We start from the raw sequence: 20,340 nt of genomic DNA on the forward strand, positions 1-20,340 counted from the left end.
TATCTCATCATACATTTCATCAATCTCTTCGTCATCTGTGGAGCTAGTTGGCATATAAACTTGTACTACTGTGGTAGGCGTGGGCTTCGTATCTATCTTGGCTGCAATAATGCTTTCACTATGCTGTTTGTAGTAGCTTACCTGCATTCCTATTTTTTAATTCATTATTAAGCCTACTCCTGCATTACCCCTATTTGATATTGTATTTATAACCCTGTATTCACCTGACCAGAAGTCTTGTTTCTCCTGCCACCGAACTTCACTAATTCCCACTATATCTAACTTTAAGCTATCCATTTCCCTTTTTAAATTTTCTAACCTACCTGCCCAATTAAGGGATCTGACATTCCACAGTCCAATCTGTAGAATGCCAGTTTTCTTTCTCCTGATAACGACGTCTTGTTGAGTAGTCCCTGCCTGGAGATCCGAATGGGGGACTATTTTACCTCCGGAATATTTTACCCAAGAGGACGTCATCATCATTTATCCATACAGCAAAGCTGCACGCCCTCGGGAAAAATTACGGCTGTAGTTTTCCCTTGCTTTCAGCTGTTTGCAGTATCAGCATAGCAAGGCCATTTTGGTTAGTGTTACAAGGGCAGATCAGTCCATCATCCAGACTGTTGCCCCTGCAACTACTAAAAAGGGTGCTGCCCCTCTTCAAGAACGACATTTTTGTCTGGCCTCTCAACACATACCCCTCCATTATGGTACAGCTATCTGTACTGCTGAGGCACGCAAGCCTCCCCACCAACGGCAAGGTCCATGGTTTATGGGGGGTGGAGGGGGGGGGGGTACAAATGGGAGACGTAAACTGTGGATCTCATTTTTGGGATGGAAGGTTAAATTGTTGAAGGAAGGAAATGAGAAAATGGAGGTGGAAAGTTGAGAAATTAACAAGAACAGTAAAAAAATAAACTTAGTAAAAATTTTCTCAGAGACATGTAAAGAGACAGAGAGAGAGAGAGAGAGAGAGAGAGAGAGAGAGAGAGAGAGAGAGAGAGAGAGAGAGAGAGAGAGAGAGTGTACCCTATGGTTAAATTCGGTTAGCCTTTCCATCATTACTTGTACAATAATCTTAGGACATTTTTAGCTCCTGATCTAACATTTGATTTTGTTTGTATCTTTCAGTGCCAGTTTCATGCTGTCAACCCTTGGCTTCACTTGTGTTGCATTTGTTGCTGGTGCCCTGGCATGGTGGGGTCCGATGTTTATTCATTATGGACTTGTTCTACAACCTGGCCATGAAAATGCAACTCTTAATGAGTATGTAGCACCACTTTCAGTAAAGATGTTCCCATATTCGCTAAAATTAGGTTATTATATTATCTGTATCTATGGGGCCAGTGCTGTGTTTGAGTAATAATATGGATGCAAGATTCAAATTTCTGGCTTAGAATAAGTGGTTTGTGTAACTCAATGTTTTTGAACAATAACGTAGAGGGGTTCATATGTGGGACACTATCTGATAAACTGATTAATCTGTGTGTACATTTCAGCAGCAGTGGCTACACATGTCAAAAACAGACTGGTCTGCCAATCAGTTGTGATCACGGTTGTCTGGTGTTATCGTGTTTTCAAATATATGTTGAAATGAGGGAAATGACTTGCACTACACCATTCTTGGTTTGTTGTTTGCTGATGAGTGTACGTACAAGTTTGTGTGGCTGAGATTGTTGCTTATAACCAATGCACTCTAAATGTCCAATGACTCTCCTTTCTTATGTTGGAATATTTTGGCGTATTCATACACAGTGTCACACAGAAAGGTCATGTTTTTGAGTGGGTCTCACCAAAAAATATGTTTGAGTGGTAGCAGCAAATGTACTCAGAGTTATATAAGACAAATTATGAGTGCAGTGCTGTGGGATCAGTTTCATATTTTATGTGTGACCTCATTATCTAAAAACTGCAATCAAGAGATGATTAACCCCATATAAAATTACAGCATATTAAAAAAAATTTTTTTTGAGTAATTGAACATATATCTTCGTGTTGCTTCATTTATTTTTTATCTTTAATAGGTATCATTTTCTCTTGATAGATAGTGTTAAATGGTTTCAGAGAGACCTCTATTAGATTTGAATGAGGGTTCAGGCACCTGTTTCTGAAAGAAGTGAAAATAACAGAAGAGCCCCACAAAATACTTAAGAATGCACAGAAAAGTAAGGTTAGCTTATTTCACCAACATATTAGAGGATTTAGTAATAACCTAGAAGTGCCTTCTTGTCTGTCTGGAAAATTTGGAAAGCTCTGAAAAGATAGACTTCCTTTGGCTGCCTGAGCACCACATAACCACAGGGTTAGATAATTTACACACAAAAGGTTACACTTGAGCAGCATACTCGTGCAGAAGTAATATGGGAAAGGATAAGTTGTTACATATATTAAGATAGAACACAAGTTCAGGAACATTGAGACAAGTAGATTCTTTTCGTGTGCCTGTGAATTGATGCTGAAAAGTAATGCACTTTTAATTATAACTCTATATAGATCCCCACTGGGAAATCTTGAACTGTTTATGAGGAATCTGGATTCATTGCCGTACTATGTCAGACAGCAACTAGAGTAAAAAGTCAGTGGTGACTTCTATCTACATTTTCTAAAGGATTCTTATAGAAAAAATGATCTGGAAACCTTATTTGGATCCTACAGTTTGATTCAAGTGATTAACTTTTCAGTATGGTTGGAGAAAGACAGTAGGATCCTGATAATGTTTTCTTTTGTGAAACTTAAAGTAAGAAAATAACTGTTTGGCTGGTAACAATCTCTGATCATGATGCATAGTTACTTAGTATAAATAACACAGTGCCTTACAGTATGGATATTTTTCAGTGGAAATCAGTTACAAGAATTAATGACTCCAGGGCAAGTGTTTTTAAGAACAGTTTACAGGTGATGACAGGGATGAAATGTCTAATGAACCAAATGTTAACAATAAATTTAACCTGTTGAGTGATAAATTCATCTCATTATTTGAAAATACCTTTCTGCATAAGGAAATCAGAAAGGACACTTAAACAGCCATGTAAAAAAACCATGGATCACCAGAGGGATTGAGGTATTTTGTGAAAGGAAAAGGGAAATGTATCTTTAAGCAAGAACAAGTAGGTATCCTGCTGTAGCTCACTGCAGAAACTACTCAAAATTGCTAAGAATTGTTATTAAAAATCAAGGAACATGCACATAATGTCAGAAATCAGTAATTCTGATAACAGATTTAGACTATATGGAATTTAGTGAAATTAGAGACAGGACAACCAGCCACAAAACAGGATTACATCAATATTGAACTGAATGGTAGGGTTATAAATGATGTATCACAGATAGCAAGTGTATTTAATGATCTTTCTTAAATATAGTGGAAAGCATAGGGACAAGCACTGAAAGAGAAAAATCACAGCTGTATGTTGGAAAACAGACTCTCATAAAATTCAATCATATGAATGTATCACCAACTTCTCCTTTTGAAATTAACAAAATTATACATTCTCTGAAAAATAAAAGTGTGTCTGTTTTTGATGGTATTTCCAACTGAGTAGTAAAGCTTTGTTCCCATATAAGAGAAATGTCAATAACTACCAGCATGTTAAACTGATGACATCATTTTCCAAAGTTTTTGAGAAGTTAGTGTATTCTAGAATAGTATCTGACATTAGCAAATCACAGTTTGGGTTTCAAAATGGTTGTTCTACTGAGAATGCCATTTACATATTCACTCACCAGATTTTACAAGCATTAAATAATGAAATAGTGCTGGTTGGTATCTTCTGCGACCTTTTGAAGCCATTTGACTGTTTTCCTAGCTAAACTGAAGTTTTATGCAATTGATGCTATAGCAAACCGATGTCATATCCAACTAAAAGATTGCAGATATTTGCACTTCACAATTCACCCAATATGGTTTGGAGACACAATTATGACTGGGGTGGAATCATGTATGAGGTTCCCCAAGGCTCAGTCTTAGGCCCATTGTTGTTCCTCATATATGTAAACGATCTTCTGTCTAATATACAACAAGCAGAATGAGATCTTCTTACAGATGACACTTGTGTTGTAATCAATCCAAGTGTACATAGAAAAAGAGAAGAAATGGAAAACAAAGATCTCGAAAGTATCATTGACTATTTTTCTGTGAATGGTTTTGCAATCAATTTAAAAACACAACCTATTCAATTCTGAACATCTAGGGGTGCTACAGTAGTAATAAGTGTAACAAATGATGGAGAAATAATAAATAGGGCAGGAACTTCAAAATTCTTAGATGTCCATGTTGATGAGAATTTAAATTGGAAAAAGCACATTTTGGAATGCCTAAAACAACTTAGTTCAGCCACATTTGCATTTAGAATCATTGCAAATCTTGGAGATACAAATCAATAAGTTGACACGTTTTTCATACTTTCATTCAATAACATCTTAAGGAATAACGTCCTCTGGTAACTCATCCTTAAGAAACAGTCTTCTTTGCGCAAAAACATTGTGTAAGAATAATATGTGGTGCTTACTCACAATCATCTCATTGACATCTGTTTAAGGAGGTGAGCATTCTGACTACTGCTTCAAAGTATATTTATTATTTCATGAAGTTTGATGTAAATAATCCACTGCACAACATTGCACATAATTACAATATCAGAAGGGAAAATGACATTCATTACTCCACATTAAGGTTGTCTTTGGCACAACAAGGGGTCGTTGCAACAATAATTTTTGATCACTTTCCCAGTGATGTAAAATTCCTGACAGATAGCAAAGTAAAATTAGAAAAAAAAAATCCTGAGAAAGTTTCTCCTTGACAGCTCGTATTCTATAGAATAATTTCTATAACTGTAATGTGTAAAAGGTGCTGCGTAGGTCTTACTAATTCACAATATCTGTATATCTTTTTTCTCTTTGGGGGTAAAAAGAAGAAAATTAGAAATATTCAGAATGTAACCATACGTCCAAATTAATTTGTGATGTAAAAGTAAAATGGCTCATTCTGCATCATTCAAAGTGATCCATGGAACATGAAACTAACTAACTAAGCCAGATATTTGATGTGTTCCTTTTTTGTTTCTAAGAGCCACAGTCCAGTTCTTGCTATTTTCAAATTTGAATACTTACTCATTCTCCTTTAATATTGGATACATGAATGTCACATATTGCGTCATAACATGTACCAGACTGGCCTTTATCCAAACAAGTGACTCTTCTGCTGTGAGTTGTAGTACATTGTTTCATTTGACTGTGAAAACAGTGTGGTGACTATAGTCGAAGCGTGGTGACTGTAGTTGTTATCATGTTCTGAGCAGTGCTGAAATATCTTCAGTATTTTGTATTATGAGTTTTCACTGTTTTGAATTCTGTAAGTTTAAATCTATCAATTTTACAGTTGACATACTTATTTTCAACACTATAAACCTTGGTGCATCATAGGTGGTATTAAACTTTAATAAGATTAGAACTGAAGTCTCATGTATTGTGGTAAATTTACTTACTGACAGTAATTTTTTTTTTTCCAGTGTTTCTTATAAGTTTGGAATCGTGGCCATGTTTTCTGGATTGGTTGGGGTTCCTCTGGGTTCCTGCTTGGCTCAGTTTTTGAGACCTAGATATCCTCGTGTGGATCCTATGATATGTGCCATAGGGTTACTTATTAGCGCCCCACTACTGTTCATCGCATCACTCCTTGCTGAAAGTAGCATCTCTGTATGTTACATATTTATATTTTTTGGAGAAGTATTCCTGAACCTCAACTGGTCTGTAGTGGCTGACATGTTGTTGGTAAGTTTTATAATTTAATATGTTATGTTCTTGTTTGTGTCAGTGTCTCATACATGTCTGGTGGGCTAGTAATGATATCTGGGCGATTTGGTGTGCTGCTTGGTTCATTTCTCTCAACTAAATGCAAGAAACATTTGCCATCTGCAGACTTTAGAATTTGGGAAATTTCTTATTGAGCAGTGCATGTTTTTGTTCTCTATTAACATCAGACATTGCTATGTATTTATTCTTCTTTGTGAAATTCGTGTGAACTTATTGTGGTACATTCTGGTGAAAATTGGAAACTTTTGTAACATATAATCACCTTATATGGTATAATTATGTTCATAGATATATTGCAACATGAAAGAGTGAGATGAAAAGTTGCTTGCCTGGTTTCGTTTTTAAGATCATAAGTGAAATTACATTCTGATGTAGTAGATTAACACAAAATAGTACAGTGTCCGCATGTTCATTGTTCTGATGAAGTACCAGGCCTCTGCTCACACTTAGTTTTTCATCCAGCTGGTCGAAACAAATTTTTAATTGAAACGTCCTGGCAGATAACAACTATGCGCTTCAAATTGTGAACCTTTGCTCTTCACGAGCAAATGCTCTGCTGACAGCTGTCCAGCCATGATTCACAACCTGCCCTCGCAGTTCTACTTCCACTAGCAACAGTCCTGCTTTCCAAGAAAGGCAAACGCTCCCAATTAGAGCCCCAGTCTGCTAGATCGTGCAAACTCCAATGCAGAGTGAAAATTCATCCCAGATACCTGTGAAGTATTAGCCAGTTATTGTATTATGCAAAGTATAAGTACACTCGATAAGAAAAATCCCATTTTACATGATCAGCCACAGGATTTTATCCACTGTTTTGATCTCTATTTAGCTTGTAATGTGAAGCAGTGGACTTACTTACCAGCCACAGCAACAGATTGGAGCAGAAATCCAATTTTTTTCATCTTGTCAAAGTATTTTCATAGTTAATGATTCCCTCTTTCCTGACAAGGCAACCGTTGGTTGCGAAAGCTAGAATTTTGTGTGTATGTTTGTGTTTGTTTGTGTGTCTATCGACCTGCCAGCGCTTTTGTTTGGTAAGTCTCATCTTTCTTTTTAGAAACACATCTTTCTTTTTAGAAATATTTTCATAGTTAATTCTTCATGTTCTATTTCTTCTGCTTGACCTTTTGCTCATTAACTTACAGTAAACTATACCCATATTTTCATTGGCAGTAGCAGTTTTTGCATATCCTTCTTGCATATCATCTTCAAGAGAAAAATGGATTGTTTGGATTTAACTGAGCCTGATCTGGAGCATTTTCTTCATTTAGCCACAGATAGGGCTGTAATTGGAGAAATAGAAATGGGTGCACAGTTGTAATTTACGACATGCTGCTCAATGGCATGTGGGCCCCATGTCTATGTTGTGAGGGTAGGACAGGCTAGTATTTCATAACTTCTGTTTGGAAACCCCATTCGCAATGTTGTATTCTACTGACATATTGATCAGGGAACTACTCAGCATGCCACTGTGGGCATGGCTCCAGACTGCTGCTCTACTTTTCCAATTAGAGTAAATTTTCAAACGTAGTACTGCCAACTTTAGTACACTTAGTGATCCACTTTTAAAATAACCATACAAAGGACATAAGCATATCTGTGAGGAATGTCACCAGAGGCATCTCTGATGCGGTCGACTGTGTCTTCGTGGTCTGTTGGCACTTTTTGGTACACCGCATCTTTCAAATACCCTACAGAAGGGAATCTGGTGACATCAAATCCAGCGACCTATGAGAACAGTTAATAGGGCCACCACTGCCAATCCACTGACCAGTGTAAACACAGGCTAATACCTTCCATGCTTCAATAGCGTAATGCGCTGGACAACTGTCGTGCTGAAACCATTTACATTGTCAAATGTTCAGGGCATCATCCTGGAGTAGTAGCTGTTCCAGAAAGTTTGGTATTTGCACCCATTCAGCATGCCATTGATAAACTATGGAGTTACGAGTTTGTTACGCATGATACCGCACCATCGCACCATAAGTTAACTGACCAAGGACATTGATAGTCAGCTTGCTGTAACCAGTGGGAATTGCCTACAGTCAAGTAATAAATGTTACGCTGGTTAACACTACCACTGTTTTCTGAATGTAGACGCATCAGAAAATAGTATCTCGGCAAAGAACATAGGGGTCATTCGTATTTGTTGATGTGCCCAGTCACAAAACACTACCCCGAAATGAAAATAAGTGTGAAGAAGCTCTTGACACAGTGACAAGTGATAAGGTTTTGATTGCTGGATACTTACGTGTGGGTTGTGGTGCACTGCCGCTAGTTCAGCTATTTCATTAGCTTCTCCTGTAACATGTTTGCTTCATTCCCTTTTGTCGGTTTGTACAGTGCCAACAGACATAAAGGCTTTCACAACCTTGTAAAAGAACGAATCAGAGCGCGCTTTCTCTGGAAAATGCTTGGCATAGAAGGCAACAGCAGCCTCAGCATTTCTCCAACATTCTCCGTAAATCGGGATCATTTCAGTTTTTTCTTCTGTGGTTCCAATATTCATCATCCACTTGCCCATCTGTTCTCCAAATAATAGGTAGGTGTGCAGGCAATAAATGCTGTGCAAGTATTGTAATGCTTAGAGCCACTATCTGTTCTACGTCTGCACAAAACGTGAGCTCCAGTGGTAGTGTACTGCCTGTTATGATACGTCGTAGATCGCTACATGACCATGGTGGCGCGTCGAGTAGTCCTATGTTCAGTATGTCGGAGAAATAAAATGTTGCAAATGGGGTTTACAGTTAAAAGTTCTGAAGTACTGGCCTGTTCTACCCTTGCGGTGTAGAGGTGGAGCCCATGTGTCATTTGATATGTAAAGGACATTGAGTTGCATATCGTTTCTGTTCTTCTGATTACAGCACCGTCTGTGACGAAGTGAAGAAAATGCTTCAGGCAACACACATGTAGATTTTGCCATAGAACCATAATCTGCAATAAAAAATGCAGTTTCCCATTGAAGATTTCAAAGTTGCCCCTCCCCATCACCACACTTGCATGGGGCAGGGTGGGATGGGATTTGGGGGGGGGGGGGGTTGAGTGTAGTATTGTTGTATGTCCCCCTCTGAGACAAACAAATTGGAATTATAATTTTTTTGATGTTATGTGTAGTTTTTGAGATATTTCAGTATCTTCAGTTAAAATGAACACCCTGTATATAAGGAGTTCGAATGTATATGGGAGGAACAATATGTCATATGTTCAAATGCCCTGCTGTTGTTGTTAAAACTGGCTGTAGGAAAGAAAACAATACCATATTCTCTCTCTCTCTCTCTCTCTCTCTCACTCACTCACTCACTCACTCTCACACACACACACACACACACACACACACACACACACACACACACACACACACACACACACACAGAGTCAGTCCAAAAGTTTATTAGAGTATCATGTAAAAATTTGAAGTAAATTTATCAAGAACTTCGAGAGTTTTGGTAACAGCATTAAGTGATGACATGTGTTTACTGTTTTTAGACAGTAGTATAGACTTGTTGCACCTATGATTTCCAAACATATGAAAATTTAGTTTTAATATTTGTTCAACACAAAAACAGAAAAGAAAGTGTTCTCCTTTTCATTCTTATTCATAATGTGTGGACTTGTCATTTAAACATGAAGTGAACGTTTAAATGAACATTTACAGGCAATATAATTAGTTAAATTCAAAGTTCAGATAAAAAAGAGAGAGAAAAATCTTGAAGAAAATGTCCAGCAGGAACATGATTACTATTTTTTTATTTTCGAATACATATTTTGTGTTGCTCATTGCTGCTTTGGGGTCTTTCACTACCCTCCCTCTCTTCCCTCTATTTCAGAAAATCGAGAAATTCTGCACAACTTTCAGAAAAGTTTGTGAACATAAGGAGGTTTTTACCAAATATCTTAATAAGTTTTTGACTGATTTACTTCACACTTTTACATGGTACACAACCAACTGCGAGCAAGAAAACCCTGTGCTGTGCATTGCTTCTTTCAAGAAGTAAAGCTTTCCTCATACAATTTGTTTTTCCTGTGTTACATTCCACAGAACTGTGCATCTTATTTTGTTTCCTGGAAAATGGCAAATATCTACCTAAATCCTCTGTTTTATTTGAATTCACATGTTAGGCTCCATCCTAATGCAACAGTGCAGTTTGTGTAGCCTTTTGTTACTCTACAAGCAAGTAGGTGCTTCAGCCAGTGTTGGAGACAGCAGACAAGAATCTTGTTGTGTTGTTCAGTCTTATTGAAGTCCGTGAACAATGTGCATCCTAGTTCAGAAAAATGTCTAAAGTGAAGCAAAGTATTCAATTAAAATTTCAGTAGTTCGCATCTCAATGTGGTGAGAAAGTGTTTTCAACTGATGGTAAAATACTGTATGCTAAACTATGCAGCAGAGGAGTATCCACAGAGAAGTCATTTGACATTCAGCAGCATCTTGCAACAGAAGAACACAAGCATGAGGTACATCTGATTGGGAAAAAACAAATTAAAAAAAAAAATGCTACAGCAAAGGTTCCTAGGGAAATCGTAACTCTCATATTCAACATTGTGTGAAGATCTTTTTTACAGCTTTCCTTAGTGCTGACATTTCCTTAAGTGAACTGAACCATCAAAAATCTTAAAAGGTTCCTAGGGAAATCGTAACTCTCATATTCAACATTGTGTGAAGATCTTTTTTACAGCTCTCCTTAGTGCTGACATTTCCTTAAGTGAACTGAACCATCAAAAATCTTAGGAATCTGTAGAAAAATACACAGACAAATCTCTTTCCCATTCTTCCACATTAAGGAAGGACTACATCAGCTGAAGCTCTGTTTAAAATAAAAAAATAAAAAATACAAAAAATGGTGTGTCATTTGATGAAACCAGACTCCGTGGGAGATGTACTGCAAATGCCATTGTGGGAAATTTGGAAGAGGATGGTCCAGGCAAAAAGTTCATAATAAACTATGAACATTTTAAAAAGTTAATTTTTCCCACCATTAGTAAATTGTTAAACAGATCTATGGGTCTCATATGGTCCAAAGGCATTAAGTGTGACAATGTACTACTCTTTGTAAAGGATATTGCATCTTATCTGGTGAAAGCTGCCAATTCACTAGAAACATTATACAGTAAAATGGTGTGTGTGACTTCCTTAGTGCATGCATTACTCAGAGCTGGAGAAAAGATTTGTAGTATATTCAGCAATGATGACAAATTTGTTGGATGTGTCTGAAAGGTACTTCTGAAAACCCATTCACATGCTGCAGTATTTTAATTTGTTAGCCCCAGACATTTCCATATCATCTCCTATTTTGACAATATGGAGACCCTGGATTGATCCCTGAAACTATTACTGCAAGCACTTCAGTGATATGTGAAGCAGCATTGATTCATGCAACAGCAATCAAGCCGCTTCAGTTGGGCTAGCCCAAGAATTAATGTCTAATACTGAAATTTCAGGCAAATTTTAAACATAAAATCATATTTTGGATTTATTCATGTTGCCATAATTGCTGTGGATGAGTCAGAAGAGCCACTAGCCTAAAGCAGAAAAAAAGTTCTTGAACTATAAAGCTTTGTGGCCTGACAGTAAGAAAACTTTTTTATTTTAAACCTTGCATGAGGTATTAATTGTATATTGTTACTCAGAGCTCATAAACTGAAATGAAGATGATGATATGAAAAACAAAGGAAAAAATATCATCAGTTACTATGTTCTGGTAAAGTCAAAGAAAAGCATGCTAAAACATCAAGTTTGCTTGCTTGTCATGTGCATTTTCTTATTAAACAAATAGTTCATTCTTGTAAACTGACTGACTTATTTTACAAGAGAAATTTTACCTCATTTTAATATTTTAGGTTAGATTTTTTATATTATTTTGATGACTTTTTGTGAATTTTTTGTCACAATAGCATATTTTTGTTTATATTATGGTTATTTTTAGGTAGTAAAAACCCTATCCTTCTTAATAAATACAGACTTTTACAATCAGCTTTTAGCTCAGCTCAGCTCAGCTCAGCTCATTAACCCTGTAAAGCAATTGTTTTTTTCTTATACTGCAGTAAAAATCCGTTGTAATAAGATGCATTAAATTTGTTTCAGTATGTTGTAATACCAACCAGAAGATCAACAGCAGAAGCATTCCAGATTCTTCTTTCCCATGCTTTAGGTGATGCTGGCAGCCCTTATTTAATTGGTGTGGTAAGTTCCTGTTAACAGTTAACTCTCACTGTCTGTCTCTCTCTCTCTCTCTCTCTCTCTCTCTCTCTCTGACTGCATTATTGGCGATCATATTTCCTGCTCTCAATCCAGGATTATCAATTTTAATAACTTAATCATGTCTTTATCACTTATTACAATGTTACAATACCAGAGAAGGAAAGTCGCTACTCGCCATATAGCGGAGATGCAGAGTCACAATAGGCACAATAAAAAGATTCACATAATTAAAGCTTTCAGCCATTAAGGCCTTTGTCATCAGTAGACACACATACACACGCACACTCACAAAAACGCAACTTGCACACACATCTGACTGCAGGTGTGTGTGTGTGTGTGTGTGTGTGTGTGTGTACTGCTGACAAAGGCCTTAATGGCTGAAAGCTTTAATTATGTGAATCTTTTTATTGTGCCTATTGCGACTCAGCATCTCCGCTATATGGTGAGTAGCGACTTTCCTTCTCTGGTATTGTTACATTCCACCCTGGATTTTCCATTGTTTGATTATTACAATGTTATTTAGTCAGTTATTTGTTTACCCATTCTCTTAATGAGTGTACTAAGAAATAATTATTTCAAAATATAGATTCTCTGTCATTTTTAAAAATTGCTACATACTTAGTTACAAGTTATTTTGAAAATACAAGCATTTCATGTATTTTTAATACTGTTAATGAAATTATGTTGAAATTACCTGGTATTTGTGTGTATTTATATGAAATACTTTTCCAGATTTCTGAAGCTCTGAAGACAGCACTAAACAGACCAGATGTTTCTTTACATGCTAATTCCACAATTCTGAGAAATGACACTATGATAATTGGAGTTCATGAAACGGAGGATCCTGTTGTGCGGTTCAAAAGTCTGCAATATGCTCTATTCACAACAAGTTTTGTTGAAGTACTTGGTGGTCTCTTTTTCTTGATAACAGCTCTGTACATAATTCGGGACAGAAAAAAAGCAGAACTGGAACATCAAGGTAATTACAGTTGGATAGTAATGAAAGTTTGTGAGTAGAAATGAGATAACATTGATTGTATTTTTGATATCGTAAAATTTTATTACTGTACAGCTTTTAGATTTCCCGCTGAACTTCACCATTGTAAGTGAATGCTGTACATTCTAAGTCTATATACAGAAGATTGTTTTTTGAGATTGATTCTGCAGTTCCTTTTCAGCATGAATTACTTGGCAATTGTATAACATTGGCCATTGTTTTATTCATATTGACATTCAAGTAAATATTTATAGCTAAGCATTATTTACATAATGGTCCACATGTTTTGATTTAATAGTCAAATTCATCATTGTCATTGTAGTCATCTACTTCTGTGCAACCTTTGGAGCTCTAAAAGCTATCAAAAAAGGCAATCTGTCATTGTCAGCACTGTATATATCACTAATGACCTGCAACGAGGTCATTCAGAATAGTGTAATAATGTAGAAACAGTAGCAAATATTGCATTAAATATCAGCTCAATTTTAGTATTCACTGCCAAAGAATCTGGGTCTTTGGTGAATGACCACATAACCAAAACGACTTTCAGTCATCTTTACCATCCCCAAATTCCATGCAGAATGTAACAAATGTAATCCATCTAATAGTTGATTAAAAAATCTTATTTTACTTTGATTGTGAGCAAATGTTCACAGAGCAATTGCTTTTGATAGCAAAATTCCAGGTTTCATACAACACCTCGACCACATGATTCTTTGGAGGCCAAAATCTAAGCTTAATAGCTTTTAATATATATGTGGGTGATCTGGACGGTTCATACGTTTTCAGAACAGCTTGATTTTAAACATTTTTCAATAAGAAATGTGCATAGTTTTTCAGCTTTATCTGAATCGCATCCTGCCAAAACCATAATTCTTTCCTTGAGATTTTCCTTCCTGAATATGATTGACATTTAGAATGGTGTAAGCAGTGGTAGAAAGGACACCTTTCATGTCAGGGTTCAAGTGTCGAAGGCAATAGACTGCATCCAACCCCTAGTCATAGTCATAGAAACTTGGTCATCTTCATTTCAAACATTTTTAACAGTATGTTATTCCTTTGCTTGAAATGTTCCAGCCACCTGTAGCTTGCAGAACAACTGGCTGTTAAATTTTTTGTAAATCCATCAGCTCTTTCTAGTTTGAACCAAACCAGCAATGGAGTCTACATCTTTGTGTTTAGTCATTAGCATATATTTAATCTCTGAAATGCCAGACTCTTCACAGATATCAGTAGTAGTAGTAGTAGTAGTAGTAATTATTGTTGTTGAAATAATTATAAATTTGTTTCTAGGTGCTGAACATCCACAGCCAAGACATCTTTTTGCTGATGACTGAAAGCGGTTTAGGGCTGTAAATCATTACACGGTGTGTTGGGCAGTATTTAAAAAGTGCACGCTGTTCCTAATTCCCTATGTGAGTGTGGTCATTTGTTATGTTGTAGTACTGACAGAAACTATGTGCTTACATTGCACCAAGTGCTGGTGAGTTTGATAGTAAATGCAAGTCTGCAGTATATGATGTGAACAGTGCAACAAGGAAATGGTTTAATCAGTTTTAGGGAAATGTGCTCTGCATTGTTACATAATATTTATTGTACTTACCCAACAGTTAGCAAGGACTGACTAGTTGAGCTGTACAGTTAGTGATAAAAATTGAGTGGTTCAAACAAATATTTGTCTTGTCAAAAGAAACATGATAAAAGATTGTGATACTGATATTTCTATTTTTGTGCTGAAAATAATTTGTTGTAACTTTTATCATGATGCAGAAATCTGCACTATGTAAATGCATCATACACTGGGGCAGAAATTAAATTTCTGTTGCTTTTTACAACATTATCTGTCCGGTTATATCTCAGTGAGAAGTTGGTTGATCAAATTTTTATGTATAATTGTGCAAACGGCATTGGATTATTACGTCAACAGTGAAATGAGTCAAGAACAAAACTGTATCAGTGTCTTAATTTCTGTTGTATTTGTGCGCCATTGTTTAACAGTTTTGTAAGAATCTATCATTGTTAGCTGAATAATGTTAAGTTGTTGTGTGCCACTTTCTTGACAGTGACTTAAGTTGATACTGTCCATTTGATAACAACAAAATTTATGTAACTTTTTGCAGAGCAGATATGAAACTGTTTATATTAAACAGTAAACAACATTTCATTGCTGAGCAATGAGCATGATAAACACATGTCCAAGAATTGTTCCATGCCACTTAGATATATATGGATTTTGTGTGAAGTTAGCCTGGCACTCAAAAGTATGTACAGTAATTATTAAACTGAGCACTTCCATGTTTACTCAGTCATCTGGCACTAACAAAGAAAGTACACTTGCCAAAATACTGAAGTGTTCGACTATTCACCCTGAAATTCAGTTAAAATAAATTCATTAAAATTTTTTCAACCAACAATCAATGGTATATGGATTTTTCATTTTTTACATAGTAATTATCTCATTAATTAATGCCATCTTCCAAAAGAAATTTTTACAGCAAGAAAAATGTAAGGTTGTGGTTCCAAACTCGTAACTAAATAAGTAAGTTCATTACAGACAATAGAGTGACAACTATAGTGGGGTGTGGGTGGGGGGAGGGGTACTGTGCTGTGTGTATTCTGCTCAGGGTTTTCTATAAAATTATTACAGAAGTTTACTGTTCATAATGATGAAAACAATTGACTTAATTGTTCTGTACTACATTACTTCCTTTTATAACAAGATATTAGATATTTACCCCAATGGTAAAAATGCTTTTGCTTTCTCATGTGCATTTGAGTATCTCTTCACCTACTTTTTTCCCCCAGGAGCTAGTAGAACAAATACCTTTTCTGTTAGCTTTTGTCAGACATCATTAAACTGTGGAACCAAAGACTGTATCGTAATTACTGAAAGACTTGGAATTTTCTTTATGAAATTATTGGTTAAGAACATGTGTAAGTTCAAACATGCCAGATGTTTTGGTTATTTTATAAGAACAGTACTCTTCCACAAAAAGAAGCTTAACATTTTAGTAGCATTTAAGTGTAATGTGACTAAAAGCAAAAGTTTTATTTAATCTGGAATTGTAACATAAATATGTGTTACGTATATTTGGTATCACTAGATGTCCATCATTTATTACTGTTCACTGTTATACTCTAAATGCAGTGTTTATTTGTCATCATTAATCTGTAATTCACTTTGTTACTATATTGTCAAGAAAAGGATGTTGTAATTAAGTCTTCAGCATTCGTTTTGATTCTACTGTTACGTAAAACTTGCACAATTGTAAATCTTGAAAGGAATTATTTAACATCAGAAAAAATAACTGATAACATGATTGCATGTAATAACTGTAACAACTGGTAACAAAAAAGAGTAGGAAAGGAGCAAAAGAATGAGGAGGAGGAGGAGGAAGAAATTATTGTTTGTAAGTGTCATTGACAATATGATGTAAATCATTTCATGCCTTACTGAGGTCAAGTTAGGATTACTTGATTTACTACTTACTTTGATAATGAATACCACTATCTTGCCACAGGAGTTCTGCATTGGAATTTTTTTATATATATGCACTCTGTGTTTTTATTAAATGATTCTGAAGATTGTCATCTCGGCATTTGCTAAAAGAATTGCCGGTTAATTTAGTTAGCATTATGTTACTGCCCCCTCCTCCACACCTTTCCTTCCACTTTATTATTTGATAGTATGGCATTTGATAGTACCACATTTGTCACATAACCAATCTTTCCCAATTTCCCTTAGGAACTGTGTTGAATATCTCCTGACGAAACTTAACTCTCCCACTGGATCTCAGATATCTAGTTAATTTGTAACTAAACTCATGTAGATATTGCCAGCAGTAATGTTTCAGCTGGTTAACACCAGCTGTCATTAAAACTTCATTAAGGCACTTCATGAAGATGGTGAAACAGTGTTTGACCTACTGCTCACCTACCATCAATCTCTTTCCATTTTCAATAGCTTTCTGCAGAATTTCAATGGCATGAGTACCATTAGGAAAAACATTGTAGACATAACATAACTCACAGGTTGAGTATTGTCCATAAAAGATGGAAATAAAAGCTAGAGTTGAATTCCAGCCCACAATTAGCATTATATCATAATCTGATTTTAGTGGATACCATCTACTATATTATGCTTCCAAATTATTGTGATATACAAATCCAGCCAGTATACAAAATAATTGGACTATACTGTTAAGAAAAGTGGAATTTGTAGAAAAACAACTTTTTCATCATCAGCCATTTGTCACCTACTCCCGGATAAAGGCCACCTCTTCACTTTCACATGCACTGCTGTTTTCAGCTAATCCTCTATGTTTGCAAATGCCATTGTCTACCCTCCTCCGACTAAATAGTCAACTTAGTCTCTTTTTAGCTCTTTGAATGTAATAAAGGGCTTCCATGGTACAATGACCATCCATTTACTTGACTTCTTGTGACGCCCCCCTAAATTTCATTTTCATCACAGTTTTAGTTATGTCTCCTACTCCCATTTGCTTCCTGATACATTTCTTTATTTTTGTATAGTAATTGTCAACATGCACCACTCATTTGTTCATTGTTGTCAGATTAAAAGATCCATCTTTAATTGACATTAGTCAAAACTGATAATACACACTGATTCAGAAATATCAGAATCTCCAGTACGAAGACAGTAAATTATGAAAAGCAGTCCAGATCAGTTTTATTCTTCTGTTGGGATTTTTGTGTATCAAGTTGTTTCCTTTGATGTGGTCTAAATGCAAAAACTCATAAACTAGTTTGATGACTTAATTGTTTATTGACCAGGGGGAGAGGTTACAAATACTTGTTTGGCTATCTAGATTTAAGTTTCCATGGTTATTCTAAATTAGTCATGACAAATTCCGGGATGCTTCCTCTGAAGAGGATGGGACTCATTTATTAAATCGTGCTTCCTTAATCTGAGCTTGTTCTCTCTCTCTAATGATGATAAATGCTAATCTCCCTTTCTTTCATGAAGATTCTTATAGACATGATGTGTGAATGAATGAATAGTAAATGTTTTCGCAAAGCCTGACAGCTAGAATCCACATCTAAAATAAATCCTCTGGATGTATGTTAACCTGATTAACTAAACAGCATTCTCAAAGGTAATCAAATGACCTGTAACATTGTCTCCACCACACAGAGGATACATGTCAGTTTATAGATCTAGGTCCCTATATTTGATTACATTTGTGTCACTAATGACATCTTAACATCTATGTATTTTAGCTGTCTTGATATCTTGCATGCTAAATGCATCTTACAACTATCTGGGTTCTAAACAGAAGGAAACCTGTTGTGGCACTAAAAAAAGTGTGAAACAAAACTATGGGAGTAGCATGATAGAAATCCTGTCTTTTAAAATAAGTTATTACTAATTATTTTTCTCAAATGATGACTTTCTAAGCAATTTCATGTTATGGCAGTTTACAAATTTTTATTTTAAATGCACATAAGGTGTAGCAAAGAAAGACAAGTCCTAATGTCATGAACCTTAAGATCAATTATTTTACAAACTATATCACATTTCTTGTAAATAGTGTCTGAAATTCACAAATTTTTATTTTGTAAATTATAACTGCTCTTGTGAAAATATAGCGGAGCAGAGCCAAGACTGACTAGTGTAAGGAAATTTAATCCTGTCTGTAAAAATTCAAATGGTGAAATAAAGTAAACTATATATTTGTATATTATCTTCATTTAATGACCTGTATTACCTGAGGCATCTTAATTTGTATGATTTGGATGTACTGAGGGATCCAAATTGCAGTTATAAGCAAAGCAGAACTAGGAATTTATTAATACAATTTGAGTTCCGACAGTTTATAAAGCCACCTATAACTTTTTTGGTAATTCTATCATCCTTATTAACTGCACACTTTCATTTAAGTCTCCATTATGGCAGCTTCCCTGAAAGGTATGGTTGGTAACTCATGTCAATGCGATAGCATTTGATCTGGAGGGAAGTAGTTCAAATCTCAGCACTGGATTTTTTTTTTTATTTTTTTAACAATGGTATGTAGTCAAAAAGTGGAGGGGGTTGGGTTGTGGCAGACATTTACTGGTCAGTTCTGTCCTGCCACCCCACTTCCCTGCTCCCCACGATTGGATTTAGTGAAAGATAGATTGATATTGTGATAGTGAACATTTTAATTCAGTTGAAACTGGTATTTACGAGCAATGAAAACCAGTAAGGAATAAAAGTACAGAGAAATGACTGCAAGAATAAAAAGATTTTTAAAAGTGGCTTCTGCATGATATGCAGTTGTCTACATCACTCGGTAGTCTAGCTACTACATTCTGTTGAATATATACTTTATTTACTTTAGGTGCATCACATCAGAAGATAATTCCATAAGACAACAAAGCGAAATAGTGTTAAATTAGCCAGTACTCTTGTCTTTAATACAACACAATGAGAGAGACTTCTATATGCTAAACATGCAGAACTTAATTTTGTATTTGTTTTGCTTTGCTGATGGAATTAACTTTCCATCCAGTTGAACCCCAAGGAATTTGACACTAGTTCAAACTAGTGTATGATCAATAATATCTTCTTCTGATGATATTAAAGGAAATTTTTACCTATTTTAAATTTCACAGTAAGAAGCTGCATGATATTTAAGATACATGCTGTTTGTTGTGAACTATTTGTAGTCCTATAGTAGAAGTAGTAGTAGACGTTCATTGTCTTGTAACGTCAATTTCAACCCATTGACTTAAAGTATTGAGACTCGTCAAAACAGAAAAACTGGTTTACAATTTTCCTTGAAATATACAGTACTGAATAATTATGTAATTAAGCAATCAACAATTTTTCTTCAAAAGTAACAAACTTTTAAGATTAACAGTCCTAAGTACTTGCTCTCTCCTGCTCAAATTTTCAGGTTGTCATTTATGAATTCTTCTACTGAATATTAGCATTTCTGCGCTAGTTTCTCATATAAGGATTTTTTCAGTGTTTCTAAATTTATGCTGAGCAATTCCCTTCCTTTCACTTTGTTATAAATTTTTTTACTCATATAATTTGGAGTTTGAGCATTAAGTTTTAAACAGTGGGTGGGCAGCATAAAATTATTTTGATTTCTGGTGTTGTAGTCATGTTGAAAATGATATGCTATGAATAAATCAGGTTATTTATTTAAAAAGAAAGATGATGAGACTTACCAAACAAAAGTGCTGGCAGGTCGATAGACACACAAACAAACACAAACATACACACAAAATTCTAGCTTTCGCAACCAACGGTTGCCTCGTCAGGAAAGAGGGAAGGAGAAGGAAAGACAAAAGGATATGGGTTTTAAGGGAGAGTGTAAGGAGT

At 35.6% G+C, this 20,340-nt stretch overlaps 1 protein-coding gene across 1 annotated transcript in view; it reads left to right on the top strand.

Annotated features, from left to right (window-relative positions):
- LOC126164686 (protein spinster) overlaps positions 1 to 18,707 on the top strand; it is a 349,949-nt gene extending 331,242 nt beyond the window's left edge. The window contains exons 5-9 of the mRNA XM_049920260.1: positions 1,132 to 1,266; positions 5,508 to 5,769; positions 11,894 to 11,992; positions 12,743 to 12,989; positions 14,301 to 18,707. Coding sequence (XP_049776217.1) covers positions 1,132 to 1,266; positions 5,508 to 5,769; positions 11,894 to 11,992; positions 12,743 to 12,989; positions 14,301 to 14,344 — 787 coding nt within the window. The 3' untranslated portion in view covers positions 14,345 to 18,707. The remainder of the gene's footprint in view (positions 1 to 1,131; positions 1,267 to 5,507; positions 5,770 to 11,893; positions 11,993 to 12,742; positions 12,990 to 14,300) is intronic.
- The last annotated feature ends 1,633 nt before the right edge of the window (positions 18,708 to 20,340 follow it).

The sequence above is a fragment of the Schistocerca cancellata genome, chromosome 1, assembly GCF_023864275.1.
Source record: "Schistocerca cancellata isolate TAMUIC-IGC-003103 chromosome 1, iqSchCanc2.1, whole genome shotgun sequence".
NCBI classification, from domain to species: domain Eukaryota; kingdom Metazoa; phylum Arthropoda; class Insecta; order Orthoptera; family Acrididae; genus Schistocerca; species Schistocerca cancellata.